The sequence below is a fragment of the Peromyscus leucopus genome, chromosome 9 (assembly GCF_004664715.2).
Source record: "Peromyscus leucopus breed LL Stock chromosome 9, UCI_PerLeu_2.1, whole genome shotgun sequence".
NCBI classification, from domain to species: domain Eukaryota; kingdom Metazoa; phylum Chordata; class Mammalia; order Rodentia; family Cricetidae; genus Peromyscus; species Peromyscus leucopus.
Window position 1 is genome coordinate 52,288,617 of NC_051070.1, and position 19,617 is coordinate 52,308,233.

General features: G+C 45.0%; 1 protein-coding gene across 3 annotated transcripts in view; it reads right to left on the bottom strand.

Annotated features, from left to right (window-relative positions):
* Gfra2 (GDNF family receptor alpha 2) overlaps window positions 1-19,617 on the bottom strand; it is a 98,046-nt gene that overhangs the window by 8,876 nt on the left and 69,553 nt on the right. For all 3 annotated transcript variants that reach the window (XM_028877627.2, XM_028877629.2, XM_028877628.2), the window contains 3 exons: window positions 4,692-4,801; window positions 3,862-4,002; window positions 1,780-1,952 (listed from right to left, as the gene is read on the bottom strand). In XM_028877627.2, the coding sequence (XP_028733460.1) occupies window positions 1,780-1,952; window positions 3,862-4,002; window positions 4,692-4,801 (424 nt within the window). The remainder of the gene's footprint in view (window positions 1-1,779; window positions 1,953-3,861; window positions 4,003-4,691; window positions 4,802-19,617) is intronic.

Consider the following 19,617-nt stretch of genomic DNA (forward strand, 5'->3'; position numbering starts at 1 on the left):
ACATGGGTGCCTTCACCCACCACTACGGAGGGTGGCTTAGTGGAGGAAGTAAGGAATAGAAAGGCTCCAACTGAAGGTACTTAAAGGCAACTGTCACTGATAATGAGACCCCAGCAAAGAGCAGAAGGAACAGTGACTCCCTAACCATGAGGGTCACCAGCAGAGAGTTGTGACTTGAAGGTTGCCAAGGAGGAACCTGTTCAAGTTCTCATCTTAGTGCTATGAATGCTCCACTGCTGATTGGAGAAGCCTACTGCCCACCATCTCAGGTCCTCCCAAACCTTCTAGTTGTCTGTGCCCTTGCTGGTGTTCTCCAGACCCCAGCAATGTGTTCAGCCAGTGTCCGACAACTCCTGCCTGAAACATCTCCTGCGCTCTCCACACACACCTCACTGTTTGCCCTCTGTTCACATTGGCATTCTGGACTAAATTTTCTTTCAAATATTTTGTTCTAGATGTTTGTGTGTGTGTCTGTCTGTGTGTGTGTGTGTGTGTCTGTGTCTCTGTGTCTGTTTGTCTGTGTCTATGTCTATATGTATCTATGTCTACGTCTATGTCTATATCTGTGTGTGTCTAAGGTCTGTGTCTGTGTGTGCACATGTGTGAGTGAATATGCATCTGGCCTACTTAGGATCAACCTCCTTAACAGACAAGCTACTTTAGTGAAGGACATCATTGTCTGACCTTTAAGGCCATAAAGACTATATGTCTTAGTTAGGGTTTCTATTGCTACAATGAAACACCATGACCAAAAGCAAGTTGGGGAGAAAAGGGTTTATTTCCACATTGTAGTACATCAAGTCAGAACAGGAACTCAAACAAACCAGGAACCTGGAGGCAGGAACCAATGCAGAAGCCATGGAGGAGTGTTGCTTACTGGCTTGCTCCCCATGGTTTGCTTAGTCTGATTTCTTATAGAACCCAGGACCACCAGCTCAGGGATGGCACCACCCACAATAGTCTAGGTCCTCCCCCCATCAATTGCTAATTAAGAAAATGCTCTACAGGCTGACCCACAGCCTGGTTTCAGGAAGGCATTTTCTCAATTGAGGTTCCTGCTCTCAGATTATTATAGCTTGTGTCAAGTTGACGTAAATCTAGCCAGTACACTGTATAATGCAAGATAGTATCAATCTCACTCACCAATGTTTCCCTAGGAGCTCATATAAGATGCAGCTTATACTGGGTCTATAAGTCACATTGCATTGATGGACGAGTGGATGGATGGATGGATGGATGGATGGATGGATGGATGGATGGATGGATGGATGGATGGATGGACCATCCAATGAACACTGTAAGTCTTAGAGTCATATAAAGGCTTGAAATCTCATGCCACCAACTGTCAGTAGCATGATCATGGGTATGTCATCTGAGACCTCTGGATCAGTTTCCTGAATGTTGAATAAGAATGTTGTCACCTCATTGTGAATTCAATGAGATGAGAATCACCAGCATACTTACTGATAGTTAGCAGACAGTAGCTGTATGATAACTATTACCTTTATCTTGTGCCCCAGTATGTTTAATACAATACTGATAGGTAACAAGTGTTTTCATATTTGCAAAGAAAACGCCTAAATGAATAAAGAGGTTAAAAAAAAACATCTTCTTTCCCAGCTCCCTGCCCCTTGAGCTCCTAATCTTAAGGAACCTTCAGTGTTCCCTTAATGGCCCCATTTGAGTGATTTCCCATATCATGTCTGACCCCCTGGTGCACCCTGAGATCTTGAGCTATCCCCAGTTCCAGTTCCCAAGTTTCCGAGACACAGACCCCACCTGGATAGATGTGCAGGTGGTGATGACACTGGTCCCGAGGCTGGTGCTATCGCTGAGATCATCTGGCAGTGAAGGTATCTTCTCCACCCGAGGGGCCTGGGTAGCTGGCAATGAGGGGCCCTTGGGAGACATGTTCACATCTGTGCCATTGCCAAAGGCCTGAATGGCATTCCCTGGATAGAGGACAGATAGAAATAGCAAAATCAGAGCCCACTTCCATCATTCCTAATGAACCTCCTTCCTAACGACTGCCCTCCCAAAGGAGACTAGAAGCTGGAGACAAATGGTAGAACATTGGAGTTTGACTTTGCTAAGTCTTCTTTCAGATGTAAAATGCTCTCCCAGTTGGCGAGGAAAATACAAAAGATAGAAATGGCGGAAAAATTAAAATGGAAAGAAATTAACATGATGAGAATTGCTACAAGGAAAAGGAGAATGGAGCCAGGAAGTCTAGAGACATTTGGCCAAGCCAAGATGGCAGAAACATCTTGTTGGTCAGCACTGGAGACCTCTCTTGCAGAAGGCCCCATCTTTAGCTCCTGGGTACAGGTTCTTCCAGCTCCTTTGCCAACTCAGGTACAATGTTATCCCCACCCCAAAAATCAGCCATTCTCCCTCTCCTCATCACTGACTTTTCCTGGATGGCCTCCCTAACCCATGCAACCAACTAGCACTAATCCATTGGGGGAAACTAACTGCACTTCTTGGACAAAATTATTCCTAAAACTCAACAAGTGTCTACAGAAATATCTACCTCCAAAATCATTATGTCTCACTGTGGACTATACATACTGTCCTACCATTAACAATGCTCTCTCCCCTTTACTGCCAGTCCTGAAAATGTCTTCTATATCTAACTAAGTCCTCCAAAGCAGAAGAACCTTCAGAGGCAGTAGCCCATGAAGCCTCCCAAGGATGTCATCTGGGTCTACCTCCTAGTCATCTCATGATTCCACCTCTGGACTCTCAGTACTAGGTCACCCATCAAAGTCATATCCATAACCCCAGTGACATCTACCCACAACCAGGTTGGACTGGATGCCAACACCAACTGCTGGCCAGCATCCTTTAACCACTCTTCACTACCACCCACCACCATGACTTTTAGGCAAGAAAACCCCAATGCTTTCAGATCTGCAGAAGGAGTATACTATCTTCCAGTCCAGATACATGCCACTCTGGTCACCTTCAATGCTATGTGACGAGGCTCTCTCCTCTGTAATCTCCAGTCTGTGTTCTCCTAGGGAGCCCTAGAAACCTGTCAGAGTAGACCATCAGATGGTCCATGCCTTTTCAACAGGCTAAATACCCAGCTGTCCTCAAGAGATAGAGCCTCTGAGAAGCCTTGAGTCCTCTCTTGTCCAGGAGGACTTGGGTATCTGAACTCTAACACCATAGAGAACTTTAGCCTACAACTTCCACTGTGCTGGGATCACAGATGACTCAAGTTGAACTCCTTCTTGCTACAGTACTTTAATGACAGGCACTGGAATCTGTCTCTGAGTCCCCAATTCCAGAATAAAGGGAAGGGGAGTAAAGAGAGATGCACAAAAGGAAAAGGGGGGATAAAGAACAGGGGAAGAGATGTGCCCGTGGCATCATCAGCAAAGGATGTCAGTCTGCAAAGACCAAAGGCAAGCTGAACTTGACTGTGACCACTTCTCTCTGCAGCCTTTGGACCAGTAGTTAAATGGGTTTTTTTGTTTTTAAGTCACCAATTCCAAGAGGAAAGACCCACTACGTGGAGAGGGTGCCCGTGGTCCTCATGAGAAGACTCTGTCTCCAAAGGAAACTGGCTGATGCTGTCAGAACAGCCAACAAAAATCATTCTGTCTTGACTTCCCACGGGCTTGGGGACTCTGATGGTAGACTCAGGCAGCCCACTGGCAGTTTTGTATGGAATCTCCAAGAGTTCAAAACTTCAGGCCTCTGTGGGAAGCCCTATAGGTATCATTGGCCATCCGAAAAAGATGAGAGGAAAATGAGCGGGGCAGCTCTAGGTTCCTCTCAGGTGGTAGAAGTGTATGCTGGCTAGGGGACAGAAGGGACAGAAGGGGACAGGAAAAGTTTTCTCAGACTTACGGAGGCATGGGTTTTCTGTGAAGTCCCTGAGGAACTTCTCACACTCTTCCTCCTGGTTCCCACTACCACGACAGTTGCACCAGGGAGACACCACGATGCCGGTGGGGTTGGAGTCCACATAGTTGGGTGTCATATCAAACCCTGGGAGGGAGGAGGAAGGGAAGGAAAAGAAGATGCTGAGGCACAGTGGGACAAAGGTTCATGTTTGCCCCCACACACACACACATACCAAACAAACACAGAAAACTTACAATCCTGACTCTGAGCACAATTAGCCCTGGTAACTGTGGAATCGCCAGGACCAGAAAGGCCAAAGGCCTAGAGAATCACCAGTGTCACCAAAAGGGCAGAAAAGACCCCAGCAGCTCAGGCCCAGCCTTCAGGTCCTTGATTTCTCCCTCACAAACATGCAGAGTGATTCTTCTAGAATCAAAAAGATAAAGGCACCCACCCATCTCAGCATTTACCAAGTAAGTGAACCTGGTCAAGGAACTGTTTCTCTTAAGCATCGGTTTCCTTGCCTATGAAACAGAAATATCAACTCCAATATAAGAGAAAGCTCCAATATAAGAGTCCACATTGACTGATTCGCAGTGCCTCAAAGGCTGTCGCTTAATTTCCAAAGCCTTGTAACAAAGAAGCAGGCCCCTCCTGATGAGGAGTAGCCTCCCTCTCTCTGCTTTCCCCTGAATGCTCTGTCTGAATCTGCCACAGGCAAGGCTATGCTGTGAGCCTCTTTCACTGGCCTTGGGCTGGTCTGCAGCAGTCCCCACCCTAGTGAGGCTGGGGAGGTGGGCACTGAAAGCTCAGAAGACGCAAGGAGAGCTTACCAATCATGCCAGCATAGGAGCCCAGACACGCCTGATAGTTGTCCGCAGGGCAGCTGGTGAGTGTCCGGTAGGAGGCTCGACAGTTGGCGTGGAAGTCTGCCAGGCGGGACCTGGTGTCAGGAAAAGACCCAAGGAGGAAACAGTTTAGTCTGGCAGCCCGCTCCAGCCTCCTCCGCACTGCCTGGGGCATAGAAGCTCCACACTGCAGATCCTAGAACCTGAGGAAGCCAGGAAAGGGGGGAATAGAAAGTGAAGGGAGGACCGGCAGAGCCAGGCATAGCGCAATTTAAGAAAAGCCCCAGCCACGCATCTCTAATACCAGCACGTAGAGGGCTAGAGCAGGAGGGTTATCACAAGTCTGAGGCTAACCTGAGCTACACAGTGAGCTCCAGTCCAGCCTGGAATACAGTGTGAGAATTGTCTCAAAAAGGAACAAAGGTAAAGCTCAGAGACAAATGGACACAAGGAACTCAAATAGACACTGGCAATGCCAGTGTCTGGACTAACTGGTTCTTGCTATCAGAAAAGCAGAAGGAGGGAAGGGGTGTGCTGATAGACAGTATCTAGGACCAGGGCAAGGAACTAGGTTCTGCTTCCTGCCAGCCAGCGCCTTGGAGAACTTTGCCCAAATCCTGGAACACATTGCTCTTCCCAACCCGAAGTGGATCCAATGATCTAATGATCCCTACCCTAGCCTGAAGCTCAAAGAAGCCAGAACTCAGGGGGAAGGAGGAAGAGTCTCCTGAGGGTGAGACATCCCGTTCTTGCCTGGACTCTTCTGCATCACGTCAGAGCAAAGGCCAATAGGCTGCCCCTCTCCTGCCTCCGAGCATCCCCAGGCAGAACCCACCTTGTGAAGTTTTCCCTTCCTGACCTAGCATGCCATCACCCACTGTTGTTAGTACCTGTGACATTGCTTTGTAGCCAGCTCTGCCCAGCTCTCCCACACTCTGCCAGGAGCAGGAGCAGGCCTGCTCTCTACCCCCAAGCCTCAGAGCTGATGTGGCACAAGGTCTAACATCCACGGGAGCCCCCTTGCTTCTCCCTCTTGCCCCTGTGCTCTGGCCACGGAGGTTTCCATCAGTCTCTCTCCCTATCATGTCTAAGGCAACCATCACGTCCGGGCCATGTGACTTCATTTATCAGCTCATCTGAGTCTCTGAGAGCACAAAGAAAGCATGGTCCCTCTGACACTTAAACCTCAGACTTTCAGCTTCTAGAACTATAAGAGATTATTTCTGTCTTAAGCACCTAGTCTCTGGTACTTTGGCACATCCCTGGCAAACACTAGGATTTCCAAAGATTCCACTTTGCTCAAATCTTCCTCCAGAAGGAAGCAAGGGCAATAAGAGAAGATAAAGGCAGTTTGATCTAGGTAGGTTTCTTCTCCTTCCTCTATCCCTATTATGTAGATGAGACCCAAAACAGCTTGACCACACAGCTGCCATGATAGCCCTAAAGGCCCAGGCACAGCTTCTGTAACAGGCTTACTGGCAGGCAACACCCAGATCCAGGAAAAGCCATAAGATGATACCACTCAGAGATTTACCCAGGGATGGGGAAGTACCTAACATCTCAAACAATCCAACCATTAGATACTTAGGTGGCCAGATGTCCCTGAGTCTAGCACACACCTTTTTTGTTTTACAGATACTTCTAGACAAATGTCAGCCAATCAGGGTTCTGAACCTTGGAAATCCCCTCACCCCAACCTCTGTTATGATAAAAACTCTACCCCCACTTGAGTTTGGGACTCTCTGCCCTCACCACTGTGTCAGACAGACAGAGAGACCAAGCCCTAGAGCTTAAAATAAAGGCTCTTTGCTTTTATGTACAGGAAAAAAAAAAGAGAGAAGATCAAGGCAGAAATGGAGATCCTGCAGAATCCTGAATTGTGAACAATCACTAGTTACCATCTTCTGTATGAAGTTGTTTAAACGTCTTCTGTTTAGGTTGTTTAAACACCCCCTCTGACTGAAATTCATGAGTTCATTTCAGTTCCACGTGGGCATGTACAGAACCTACCTTCCACTTCCAGCATCTCCAAAGCCACCCCCAACCCTTCTCCATGGCCATCTTTTCCTGTGATCACATAGATTTGTCGTCTTTCGATAGGCAACTACACAGAAAATCTGGACCCAACAACTCAACAGCACAGAGACTTGCTGACAGTGCCTTGTTTAGTCTCTCTGATGAAAACATCCATTGCTAATGTGGCAATTTTATTTCTTTATTCATCCATATCCTCCAAGGCCCTGTTAAACATGGGATGGTAGATATAGCTCTCATCCTTGCACCAACTATGCTGGAGCATAGCTCCTGGCATGTGACTGGCAGAGTCAAGATGGCAATGGTAAGCACACCAATATGACATCAGAAGGGAACCCCACCCTATCCCCACCTCCCCAGATTGGGGAACAGGGATTTGGGGGAATGTCACTATCTGCTCACTTCCTTACAAATAACAGGATCTGCCCAAAACTGAGCTGAGGGTTCCAGCTAGACCTGCAGCTGTTGGAAGCCTCTGGAGCGCTCCAATCACCACCAGCATCCAGAGCACCTTCTCCTCTGTAACAAGTTTGGCTCCAAGATCAAATGATACTGGGAACTTTGCCTAGCTTTCGCCTGGTCTCGTAATCCAAGGAGCCTCTCAAAATGTCTCCAGGTCCAAGGAGGGCCAAGGAGTGGAAACATAAATGGGAGAATATGAGAAGGGTCCTTTGAGGGATCTAGGACGTTTCCCTAGCAGACCCTAGATCAGCCAGGCTCTTCGGGAGAAGTGGGGGTGAGGATGCAAGCCAGGGAGCAGAAGGTAAAAGGGTTCAGACCTTTTCAAGAGCTGTGGCTCGAGGGGGTCCTGAGCTGGCAAGGAGGAAGCCAGTCCAGCTGCTGTGAGAGCCATCTGTCACATGGCTCTGCTCAATCCCTTGCTCTATTATGTGACCTGGGGCTCACTGGCCATGTCTCTGGTACTCATTGTCCCCACTTAACAAGCAGAAAGCTATGTCTTCCCACAGCTTCAATAAAATGGTAAGAGATACTCGACGGAGCCGCCAGCCATCAGCAAAGGCAAGAATCATCATCGCGCCTTCTCTCTGCAGATGTCTGGTCCCCAGCACTATGCCTGGGTCTAACAAGTAAAACAAGACACAACTTTTCATGACCCACAGAGAAGAAAAGCACACCACTTCATCCTGCGGGTAAAGTGAGCATGTCAAGGGAAGGGAAGGCTCCAGAGGCAGCTTGCTGGGTCCCACGAAGACCCTACCGCCCTGAACCCACTCTCCCTTTCTGTTCCATGAAGAATGCAAGAGAGGAGGACAGGCCCTGGGAGCTTGGAGATGTGCACAGAGCCCCCAAGGCCAGGCCCCAGGGTAATGTGCAGCATCTCAGTCCTGTGTGGCTCCAGCCTCCTGCCCTCGGAGAATCTGATGGTTAGTGTCAGGACCCTCGACAAGCAACTGTTCGGAGTGAAGGGAAGGGGAGGACGTGGGTCTGGTCCAACAGTTGGTGAGGAGAAGGGAAGGGAAGGGAAGCAGCCAGGCCCTTCTGCTGTCATCCTCACGGCTCTCAGCATCAAGACAGTTTGGCAAGCAAAGGGGACAAATGGGGCCATTTAGGAGGTTGCCAAGTCCAAGTCTCCAGGAGGCCTCTGATTGCTCAAGTTTTTCTCTGCCTCTCAATCTGTGATAAACCCATAGCAGCAGGCTCCCTCTGCCAGCTACAGAGACCAAGTGGAGTCAATTTCCTTCAAGCCCTGAACAAACTCCAACAACTCCAACACAATGAGAACCAACCACATGAACACTCCAGCCCAACCCATAATATGTGGGGTGCCAGCTGGTGATCTCCACCTCCTCTAGGCAAAATGTCACTCATCCCCTCTACCCTGGGATGTCATCGGTCTCTTGGATTCTGTGACTGCTGCTAAAAGTTGATCTTTGCTGGATCAGTCCCCCACATCACAGATTTCTGCCTTAAGACCCCACCCCCACCCCGGAAAGAGACGGTGTAAAGAAATCGTGAGAGGGAAAGACAGACAGACAGACAGACAGAGAAAGGAGCAGAGAGCCAGCAAGAGCACTGAAGTGTACACAAACCAATTCCTCTTCACTGAGCTCGGGGGAGCAGGTGGATTGCCCCAAAATCACAAGCCCTCTTTGGGCCAGCTTCATCAACAGCTGTGGCCTATTCAATCACAGAGAAGCAGCAGGAGAGAGGCACTTGACCCTAATTTGATGAAAAGGTGGCCATATTAGAGCAGTATGCCCATTTCATTTGAATTTCAGATGAATGTGGGGTTTTTATCATTATTATTATTATACATCTTAGACATACTTGTACTGAAAAAAAAAAGTTTTCTGAATCTGGAATTCACATTTTCCTGGGCATCCTATATTTTTTATCTGTTAGCACAGGTGCCCCAGCAAAAAGAGAAAGAGCAGACCTGGGCATGAAGATAGGAACGCACACAGCAGCACTCACCCAGACTCGGGGGTGGGGCACTTCTCAAAGTATGGTAAACAGACTACCAGCACTGCCCTTGGCCATAAATTGTTGGACATGCAAATTTTCTAGGCTCCACCCCAAAACACACCCTACCTGAAATCACAGCAACAGAGCTAGGAATCTCCCCACGAGGCCTCAGATAATAGGGTAGCAGGCTCCAGTCTGAAGTGCGGCAATCTGAACAGGCTGCAGAGATGCAATTGTGGGTGCCTTTCATGTCCTGCCTTCTGGCCTCAGCTTTAAACACCCCTACTTTACACCCCAGTGGAAGAAATAGAACCCTAGAAGGCTTGTGGCTACATGCAGAATATGCATGCTTCTGTACACTCAAGTATACACATGCTCTCTCTCTCTCTCTCTCTCTCTCTATCTATCTATCTATCTATCTATCTCACACACACACACACACACACACACACACACACACACAAAGAGACACATAGTACACGGTTATACAGACATGCCCTTCTGTCTTGTATGTGGTGCTATCCAAAGGAAAGGACACAGATTCGTGTTTTATTAGCGACATTCTTCTTGACCCAGGCTGTAATACCATTCCAAGTCTGTTAAGGAGCGCTGCATTTTGAATCTGAAGTGTGTGCATAGGCCCATGATTTGGGTGCATGCTCCCCAGCAACTGGGGCTTCTAAGGGGACTGTAGAGCCTTAAGAGACAGGACCTAGCAAACGTCTAGAGGTGGGGCTTAGAAGGTTTTAGCCTGGTCCCTAATTCTGGCTATTCTCCTTCCTGCTCATCAGTGATGTGAGAGGCCTCTACCACATGCTGCCACCACCGTGAATTCTGCCATGCCCTCCCTGCCATGATAGATAGACTGAGACCCTCACAAATCATGAGTGGAAATAAAGCTGTCTTCTCATAAACTATTTCTGCTGGGTATTTTGTCACAGTATCACAATGAAACTGACACAGAATGTGAACAACTCTCCCAGAACCCCAGAACCTTCCAATGCTGGCCCATGCATGGCTTCTGATTTGCAGCTCTTTCAACTTTCCAAAGTTCCCATCTATCAAGCTGTACTTGCTATGTGGCTAGAACAGAAGCTAATGAGTGGCAGTCTATAGTTGTACACCATGGCCAGGGGCCTGCCGATCAGAATGGTAGCATCACCAGTATTGCTTAGTGTCAATGACTAGGACACCTGAACACTTTGAAGAAGGTAAAGTGTTCCCAAGAAGAGTAACTGACTCAGGATGTACTATACAGACACCACTTTCTAGGACTAGGTGGACACCTGGCCCAGACTGGATCAACTGTAAAACCGCTTTCTCTTGGCCATTATGGTTCAAATAGGGCCCCTGACTAAGCTTTTCCTGATGCAGCATGCAAGAAAGAACATTATTTGCTTTCTGATTTCCAGACTTGAGCACAAATATACCAAGTCCACAGTTGTGGTCTTGGGGTCACATTAAAAACACTTACATAGCAATTTGAATAAAGAAAGGGAAAAAAAGGAAAGAGGGGATGGAGAGGAAGGAAGGAAGGGAGGGGAGGGAGGAAGGGGAGGAAGGGATAGGGAGACTTTTTCCCTTGCTTCCTAGGATACACGTCTATCACTTATATATTTTATTTGGTAAGCCAATCAATTATTTTTATTTTTAATCTAGCTGAGTCTGTTAGTCAAAATAAAAAAAAAAAAAGTATTGACTACTACTTAGCTTCACTTTCTGCTATTATAAGGCTTTCTCTGGCCAACCTCGAAGCAACCAGGAAAAAGTGCACCATGAAACGGTTGCATGGAAGTCCGAGGAGATGGTTCAGTGGATAAAGAGCTTGCCCCACCAGCGTGAGAACCTGCTTCCAATCCCCAGCACCCGCATCAAATGCTAGGCAGGGTGACATGTGCTTGTGATTCTGTGGCTGGGGAGACAGAGGCAGGAGGATTCCTAAAGCTCACCAGCCAGTCAAGCCCAACAGAGATGAGAGACCCCGTCTCAAATGAAGGGAACAGGTGTCCTTCATCTCATCCTCTGGCTTCCATATTTACACATGGACACACACCCCAGCCATGCCCCAAACAAAGACACACATCAAAAAATAATAATAATTCATTAATTAATTTTAAAAACCTGCCCCCAGGAGCTCACTTCTGACAACTACCACACACAGCCCAACCTGACATGAACCCAGACTGGTAACACCTCAACCTTTCCCCTGCCTCAGGAGCCCTCCCCAGCCAAAGTAAAGCCAATCTAAGGCAGCTTCACCCCTTCCCCATTCAAGAAGCCTGCTCCAGCTAAACTATGGCATGAGACACAACCCAGCAGGAACCCAGACAAGCGGCCCCGCCCCCCATGACTGTACAGCTGCCATCCTCAGCAACTGGGTACAGTTGCCATCCCCTGCTTAGAGTCCTCTGCAACTGAACCAGTGCAAACTGGCCTGGCCCAGCACAGATCCGGACAGGAAGTACTGCCCCAACTGACCAGCTATAAGCAACCCAACCTGGCATGAACCAGTAACACACACACACACACACACACACCTCTTCTCCCCCAAGTATTCTCTAAGTTGCCCAGTTCTCTGCTTACCTTCAGGCCCCAGCTTTGTGGGCATATAACATGTAGCAAGACACATTAAACAACCTAACTCCAGATGTCCAGGTCTCATCAGAAAAGCAAACATAAGCAATACAAAAGAAGAAGGAAAAGGAGGAGGAGGAAGAAGAGGAGGAGGAGAAGAAAGGAAGAAAGAAAGAAAGAAAGAAAGAAGAGAAGAGAGAGAGAGAGAGAGGAGGGAGGGAGGAGGGAGGGAGGGAGGAGGGAGGAGGAAGGAAGGAAGGAAGGAAGGAAGGAAGGAAGGAAGGAAGGAAGGAAGGAAGAAAAAGAAAGGAAGAAAGGAAGGAAGGAAAAAGAAAACAGCAGTCTCATAGTCCCCAGAGACAGAAATTCAAGACACAGGATTCAAAAGAACAATTTTAAATATGTTCAAAGAGGTCACAGAATTTAAAAAGTACAAATTTGAATGAACTCAGAACAGTAATAAACTGATTGTAGCCCTAGTAAACACAAACAAAGATCTGAATGAAGTAAGGAAGCTCATTCAGGATTTGAAAATAGAATTCAATGAAGAAGTAGAAATATCAAAGAAGAAAACTCAACCTGAAATGAAGCTGGAAATGGAATTTTCCACTAGTCTAATAAAAAGTTTAGTGGATAGTTTCACTAACCAAATGGATCATGTAGACAACAGAATATTTGGGCTTAAAGATGAGTTAGAGGAACTGGACCATTCAACCAAAGAAAATGGAAAAATAAAAATTTAATGCACAAATAGACCATTCAGGATCTGTGAGATAGCATAAAAGACCAAATCTATTAATTATAGGCATATAAGGAGAATAATTTCCATGTCAAAGTCATAGAAAATATTTTTAATAAAATCATAAAAATTTCCAAATCTTGAGAAAAATATGTCCATACAGGTATAAGAGGCCCAAAGAACACAAAACAGGCAGGATCAGAAAAGAATATTTATTCACATGTGATGATTAAAATATAAAAAACAAAAACAAAACCACATAATAAAGAAAGGACATTGAAAGCTTCAAGGGAGAATGTTAAGTCACATACAAAGGCAAGCCCATTTGAATAACACTTGATTACTCATAGAAACTTATAAAGTCTGAAAGCCTAGGAAAGATATATTCTAAGCTCTGAAAGATCATAACTGCCAACTGAGAATATTAAACTCAGAAAAGCTATCTTTTATAAGTAAAGGGGAAATAAAAACTTTCCATGATAAAAACAAACCTAAAGGAATTTATGACCATTAAGCCAAGTCTACAGAGGATGCTGGATAGAACACTTGGGATTGAAGAGGAAGATAAATACCTCCAAGAGACTAGAGGGAAAAATATACACTACCAGGACAATTCATCATAGAAACTAAGAAAATATCACAAAGTCATCAAAACTACAGAAATTAATATATGCCTTTCAGTAATAACTCTGAATAGTAATGGTCTCAACTCCCCCAACCAAAAAATAAAAATACAGACTATCAAACTCAATTAAAAAACAAGATCCATCTTTTTGCTGCTTCCAAGAAACATATCTTACCATCAAGGGAAACATCCGCTTAGAATAAAGTTATTGAATGGAAAAGAGCACTACAAGCAAATGGAACTAGGAAACAAGCATGCATAGTTATTCTGATACCTTAGAAAGTAGACTTCAAACCAAAACTGGTAAGAAGAAATAAAGAAAGCCACTTCATGCTTATCAAGGGAATAATCAGCCCCTTAAGAGGATATCAATTCTAAGCATATATACACCAAACACAAGAGCACCAATTTATAAAACAAGTGCTACTCAATGTAAAGCAACAAATTAGCCCCAACACAGTAATTGTAGGGGATTAAATTCCCCAACCTCACCAACAGACAGGTCATCCAAACAAAATTTAGATAGAGAATCATTGGAAGTAAATGACGCTATAATCAAATGGACTTAGTAGACATCTACAAGACATTCCACCAAAACAGTAAGTAATACACATTCTTCTCAGTAGCACATAGAATAGTCTCTAAAACAGGCCACAATGTAGGACACAAAACAAGCTTTAACAAATACAAGAAAATGGCAATAACTTCCTGTATTCTGTCTGGCCACAGTGGAATATAACTAGATATCAAGAGAAGAAAAGTACACCAAGTACATAAACACACGGAGACTAAGCGGTACCCTATTAAATGATAATGGAGTCATTGAAAAAAAAATCAAGAAGGAAATAAACCTAAGACTGAATGAAAATGGAACCACAGTATACCAAAACCTATGGACATAATGAAGGCCATCCTAAAAGAAAAGTTTATAGTGCTAAGTGCCTGTATCAAAAATTCTAAATGATTTCAAATAAAAGAACTTAATGATGTGCTGTAAGGCCTTAGAAAAGCAAGAACAAACAAAATAACAGATGAAAATCATTAAGATCAGAACAAAAATTAATGAAATAGAAATTATATAAATAGTATAAAGAATGAATGAAGCAAAGAGCTGGCTCTTTGAAAAGATAAACAAGACTAACAAACTGTTAGCCAAATTAACTAAAGGGGAAAAAAAGAGGAACACCTAAATTAATAAAACTGAGATGAAGAGGAAGATATAACAGATACCAATGAAATTCAGAAAATCATAAGGTGTATTTTAAAAACATATATTCCACTAAATTGGAAAATATAAAAGAAATGAATGAATTTCTAGATGCGTATGACCTACCAAAATTATACCAAGAAGAAACGAGGAATTTAAACAGACGTATAACCAACAAAAAGACAGACGCAGGAACAAACAGTCTCCAAACCAGGAAGCCCCCAGGATTTCTCTCTGGTTAACACAAATGCAAAAATTCTCCTTAAAATGTTTGCAAAATGAACTCATGGCAAATTTCTACCAGACCTCTGAAAAAAAGAACTACAACCAATACTATCTAAATTATTCCCAAAAAAATAGAAAAGGGGAACTTCTTCCAAACTCTTTTTATAAAGTCAGTATTACCCTAATACCAAAACCAGACAAAGACACAGTAAACAAAAAAGTATGCAACAATCTCCCTGATAAACACAGTTGCAAAAATTCTCAATAAAATACTTGCAAATTGAATTCCAGATCACCTCAAAAAGACCACACATTCATTCCAGTAATGCAGGGGTAGTTCAGCATCCCTAAATCAATAAACATGAATTCATGCAGTACTGCAAACCTGCTCAAAAAAACTATGACTGAAGAGCCCTTGGGCCCCAGCAAAGAATCTACTTGCTGCTTGGCTGGATTGACATAGCATCAAATCACCTTCTAAATATATGTTTGCACCCACAGTCAAAGGATACTCTTGCCCCTAGTCAGAGAAGCCTTTCTTCACAATGAACAGAGGTGAATGCAGAGACCCATGGCTGCACAAGCCGCTGTTAATTAAGGATGGTTGAGGGATCAGCCCTAAACAAGATATTAATGCTCTTTGGTTAGCCTTGTCAATGTGACACAGCCTAGAGTCTCCTGAAGAGGAGACTCAGTTGAGGGATTGACCAGATCAGATTGGCCTGTGGCCATGTCTGTGAGTGACTGACTGTTGATTGATTCAGAACAGCCCAACCTGCTGTGCGTGGTACCATCCTTAGGCAGTTGGGCCTGGGCTGTGTAAGAATGCTCGCTGAGTGAGCCAGAGAGCACACAAACAAGCAGTGTTCCTCCGTGATTCCTGTCTCAAGTGTACGACCTGAATGACCTCAGTGATGGGTTGTGACCTGAAAGTGTAAGCCAAATAAACCCTTTCCTCCCCAAGCTTCTTTGGGTCAGAGTATTTATCACAGCAACAAAACGAAACTAGAACATGTATCATTCTCTTGAGGACCAGGGAACATTGTAGAGGGGGAAGCATGCAAGAGCCCTAAGACAGGGGGAGAGGCTACAAAATATTGTCATCTCAGACTGACACAGCAATCACAAACCCACAGCAGCTGCACCTGTTGGCACTGGACATGGCACAAGTTGGGCCCACCCAACAGTCAGCCATGGATAGGGAGGGAACTCACTGGGCTTTTCCACTTCCTGCTTAACTACTGGTAACTAAGAGATTGTGGGAGAAGGGATCGTAATATACAGTTGTAAACCTTTAGTGAGCCCGCCAGGCTCAGATGGATAGTTCTAAGCCATATTCACACATACAACCTTGGCTAAACTCTACTAGACATAAAATAAAACAAAAAAATCATGAATATGGAAGACAGATTTATAGAGAAGGGGGACTGGCTAAGATAGGAGGTAAATAAGAGAAGGTATGGGGGTAGGGAGAATAACCAGGATGCACTATATGCATGTATTGAATTATTAAAGAACAAGATGTATTAAATAAAAGATGTTCACATGGGGATGCAGCTCCAGGGTAGAACAAATGTCTAGAGTGGGCAAGTCTTAGGTTCTATGCCCAGCATGGAAAGCACAATGATCACAGGCCAAGAATCAAGTCCCCAGGGGGTCTGTAATCCATGCAAAAGAGGAGGATGCCAGGAGCATTCAACAAGAGCAGTTTTGGAAGTAGACACCGGCCAGTTTAATCAGGGAAGAGCCACTCGGAAAGCCCTCAACACTGCGGAAAGAAACATCACTATGAAAAAATGACGAGGATATGGGTTATGTCTGTATCTAAAATTTTAAATATGGAATCATGTTGAGGGATTAAAAAGCAGCAGCCAGCATGGTTTATACCCGCTGGTTACAAACAGGGAAAATGTTAAGCTGAGGACTGAGGAAACTCATAAGGAAATTTCAAAAGACACTGTTCATTGTGTTCTCTTTTAATAAACTTGCTTGGAAGTTGTAATTATTTCTTGAAGTTTAATTGAACGAAGCCTTGGGAATCCTGGCTTATTATAAACAATAATTTTTCTAGGCCTTCTGTTAGAGAAAATGTTCTCAGTTCTGAGAGTATCAGCAAATTCAACCCATTCTATCCTGAGACAAAGAGTCAGAGAGAAGCCCCAGTCTTAAGAGGGCCAACTTTTGACTCTCGGGCAGCCCAGTTCATGGGAGTGGCCATGCTGGAGAAAGACTTGATGCTGACTGAGGAAAGGTTTCCAGACATCCTGAGCATGAAACTGCCCAAGAACCTCCCTCTTCTCCTTGAGATCTTCCATGGAAGAATCTAGTCATGACATCCAGTCTCTGACACAACCACCCACTGGGTTTGAACCTTGCTCAGCTTGGTCTGAATGACCTACTCAGGTCATTCAATGAAGCCTTGTTTTTCTCACCTGCTAAATTGAGGCAGCAATGGCATTTAGCTCATGTGGGCCCTAGACAGATTCCATGAGCTATCTGATGATGGTGTGGAAGTGTCTGGATAGTGTCTGGCACAGTGGGTGCCCTGCTAGCATTTGCTAGTAAGGGGATAGATTTGAAGGATGCCACTGACCTGGGCATGAGCTCTGTTCCTCCATGCCAGAGTCACAATACCTCTGAACAATAGGTACCACAACAGCACTTCACTACTCTCCATATAGTGCCCTGACAACAGTGCTCCAAAATCAGCATCCTCGTTGCAGTTTTACAGATAAGGAAATGGAGGTCTAGAAAGACAGATCAATTCACTGAGTAGCACTGTACCATGTTAACGGATTTAAGTTCATATCAAAACTCCAAAACCAGGAGGTTTTCCCTGCTGTGCTGTCCATAGCTTTCCCATATTTCTCAGCTCCTCACTTCCACACTACAACATTCTGAAGCCACAGAGAGAGTGTTCTCTTCTGGGGCCACGCCAGAAAATGACTGGGTACCCCCTTCCTCCATTCTCATCCAGTCTGAAGTGCACACCATCTCTCCTCCAAGGGAGCCAAGAAGGTGTCCATGGGAAATAATGGCCTGAAAGAGGCTGTGGTTACAGCCACTGGCCCTCAGCTGACCAGAAGCACTCACTCAGACCTAGTCCTAGACCTGTATGCCAACCCCTGTGAAGGACCCACACCTTCTCTTGGAAAGAGTCAACAGGACCTAGATGGGGCAAAGGCCGACCCAAGCCCACCTGGATCTCCCCATGAGGATGCCCAGGGACAGCAGTCAGGCCACGTCTTTCTCCACGAGACTGTCACTGGATGCACTCATTCTTGTCCTTCAAAAACATATCCTTGTTTTCCCACTTCTTCCCCACCCCTTCACCTGTGTTCCAAACCTATTATTACTGGGTAAGAGGAGAAAGGAATTAAATGTATGCATCATTTGATTTTAATTGAAGGACTGTTCTATTTCATTGAACTGCTAAGTAAGCCGAACAGGAGATTGTGTTTACATAAGCAAACCCCAAGTCACTATAGACTTGCTGTCACATTAAGTCAATACTTATGAAGGCTCTCTATTTAATTATTCAGTGAGGATTGACTTATTATTGTGTTAAGAGTGTGGTTAGCCTTGAGCTAGGTAGCCAGCCAGCTGAAAGATTTCTTTCAACTTTCTCTGAATGCTGATATGGTTCTTGCTAGTGGTGTGAGGTTAGGTTTCTTCCCTTTTCTCTCCCCGCCCCTGCCTCCCTCCAGCTTCAGGGCAATGCATTTCAAGTCCATCTCTCTTTGGTTGGGGGTAGCAGGTGATCCCGTGTGGTTGACCTTTCAAATGGCCTTCCTAGGTCGAGGTAATTTGCCCTAAGAGCTGAATTCTCATACAGTTAATGCCTCTCTTCTTCGTATAGCAATTCTAGCCTTTATTCTTCCCATTTCTGACTCTGAGGGCCTCCTACTCAACATCCCAGAGCCCTTTCCTGCCTGCCTGTTATTCCTAGCATTTACCCTCCATTCAACCTCCTCAAAATGTGTTTCTCCATCTTTGTGTCCCATACAAACCCCCATCACTCCACAGCATTGCTTTAAAGGTTCAAAGATTCTTGCATCAGTCTTTACGTGGGAAGGAAAATCCAGAGGTACATACTTCACCTCAACTTCAGACCAACCAAAACAGCAGCATGACACAAAAGCTAAGAGCTGCTTGAACCCAAGTCACCTTGGTTCAAACTCCCTCTCTGCCAATCACAAAAGGTACATACTCGGGTACTAAACTTATACTCCTTTGACTAAGCATCCACATCCACAAAAGATGCTAATGGATTCTGAGAAGAATAACAGAGGTTGTCATGAAGCACCTGGGACTAATGCTTAGCATGTTGGCCCCAGCTTTTGTGAGTATCCCTCTGTATATTGAGAGTAACAGTCCCATGAAGGAGAAACTCCTGGACTTCTATGGTCCACCATGTACCACCCTGACTCCCAACCATAACTGGAATCACCTCCATCACCTCATCTCTCCTCAACTCCTCCTCTCTCCCTTCCCAAAGCCATCTAGCAACATCAATGGTACATTTCCCAACCTTGTTTCATAAATCTCCTTTAACATTCCACTTGCCAAAAATACCTTCCTCCAGCCATGTCCTCCTTAAAGATCTCCGCTAGTTCTGAAAATTCTAAATTCAGGTCACATACCATCTCTTCCAGAAAGCCTGAATATCTTTATCTATCTCTGAATGTGTTCCATAAACTCCAGTCATGGCTTGTATCATCTATCGTAATTTATATTTTTTTCTCTGTACCCAAGGCTGGCCTCAAACTCCTGATCCTCCTGCCTCTACTTCACAAATAGTAGCTCATTTTTCATGTTTCACTTAAACAATGGGTTTAAGTCTTGAAAAACAAAAAACAATGGGTTCTTTCAGAACAAAAACAGTCTCATCCATGTTTAAACCTTCAGTGCCCAAAGGTATATGAGATGCACAACAGTGACTCATCGGCCATTGGATGGAGGGCTAGATGAAAGAATGAATGGATAGATGGGTAGACAGGAGGGTGGTTGGGTGGATATATAGATGTGAGTGAACAGATGGTGGGTGAGTGAGTAGGTGGGTGAGTGGATGGATTAATGG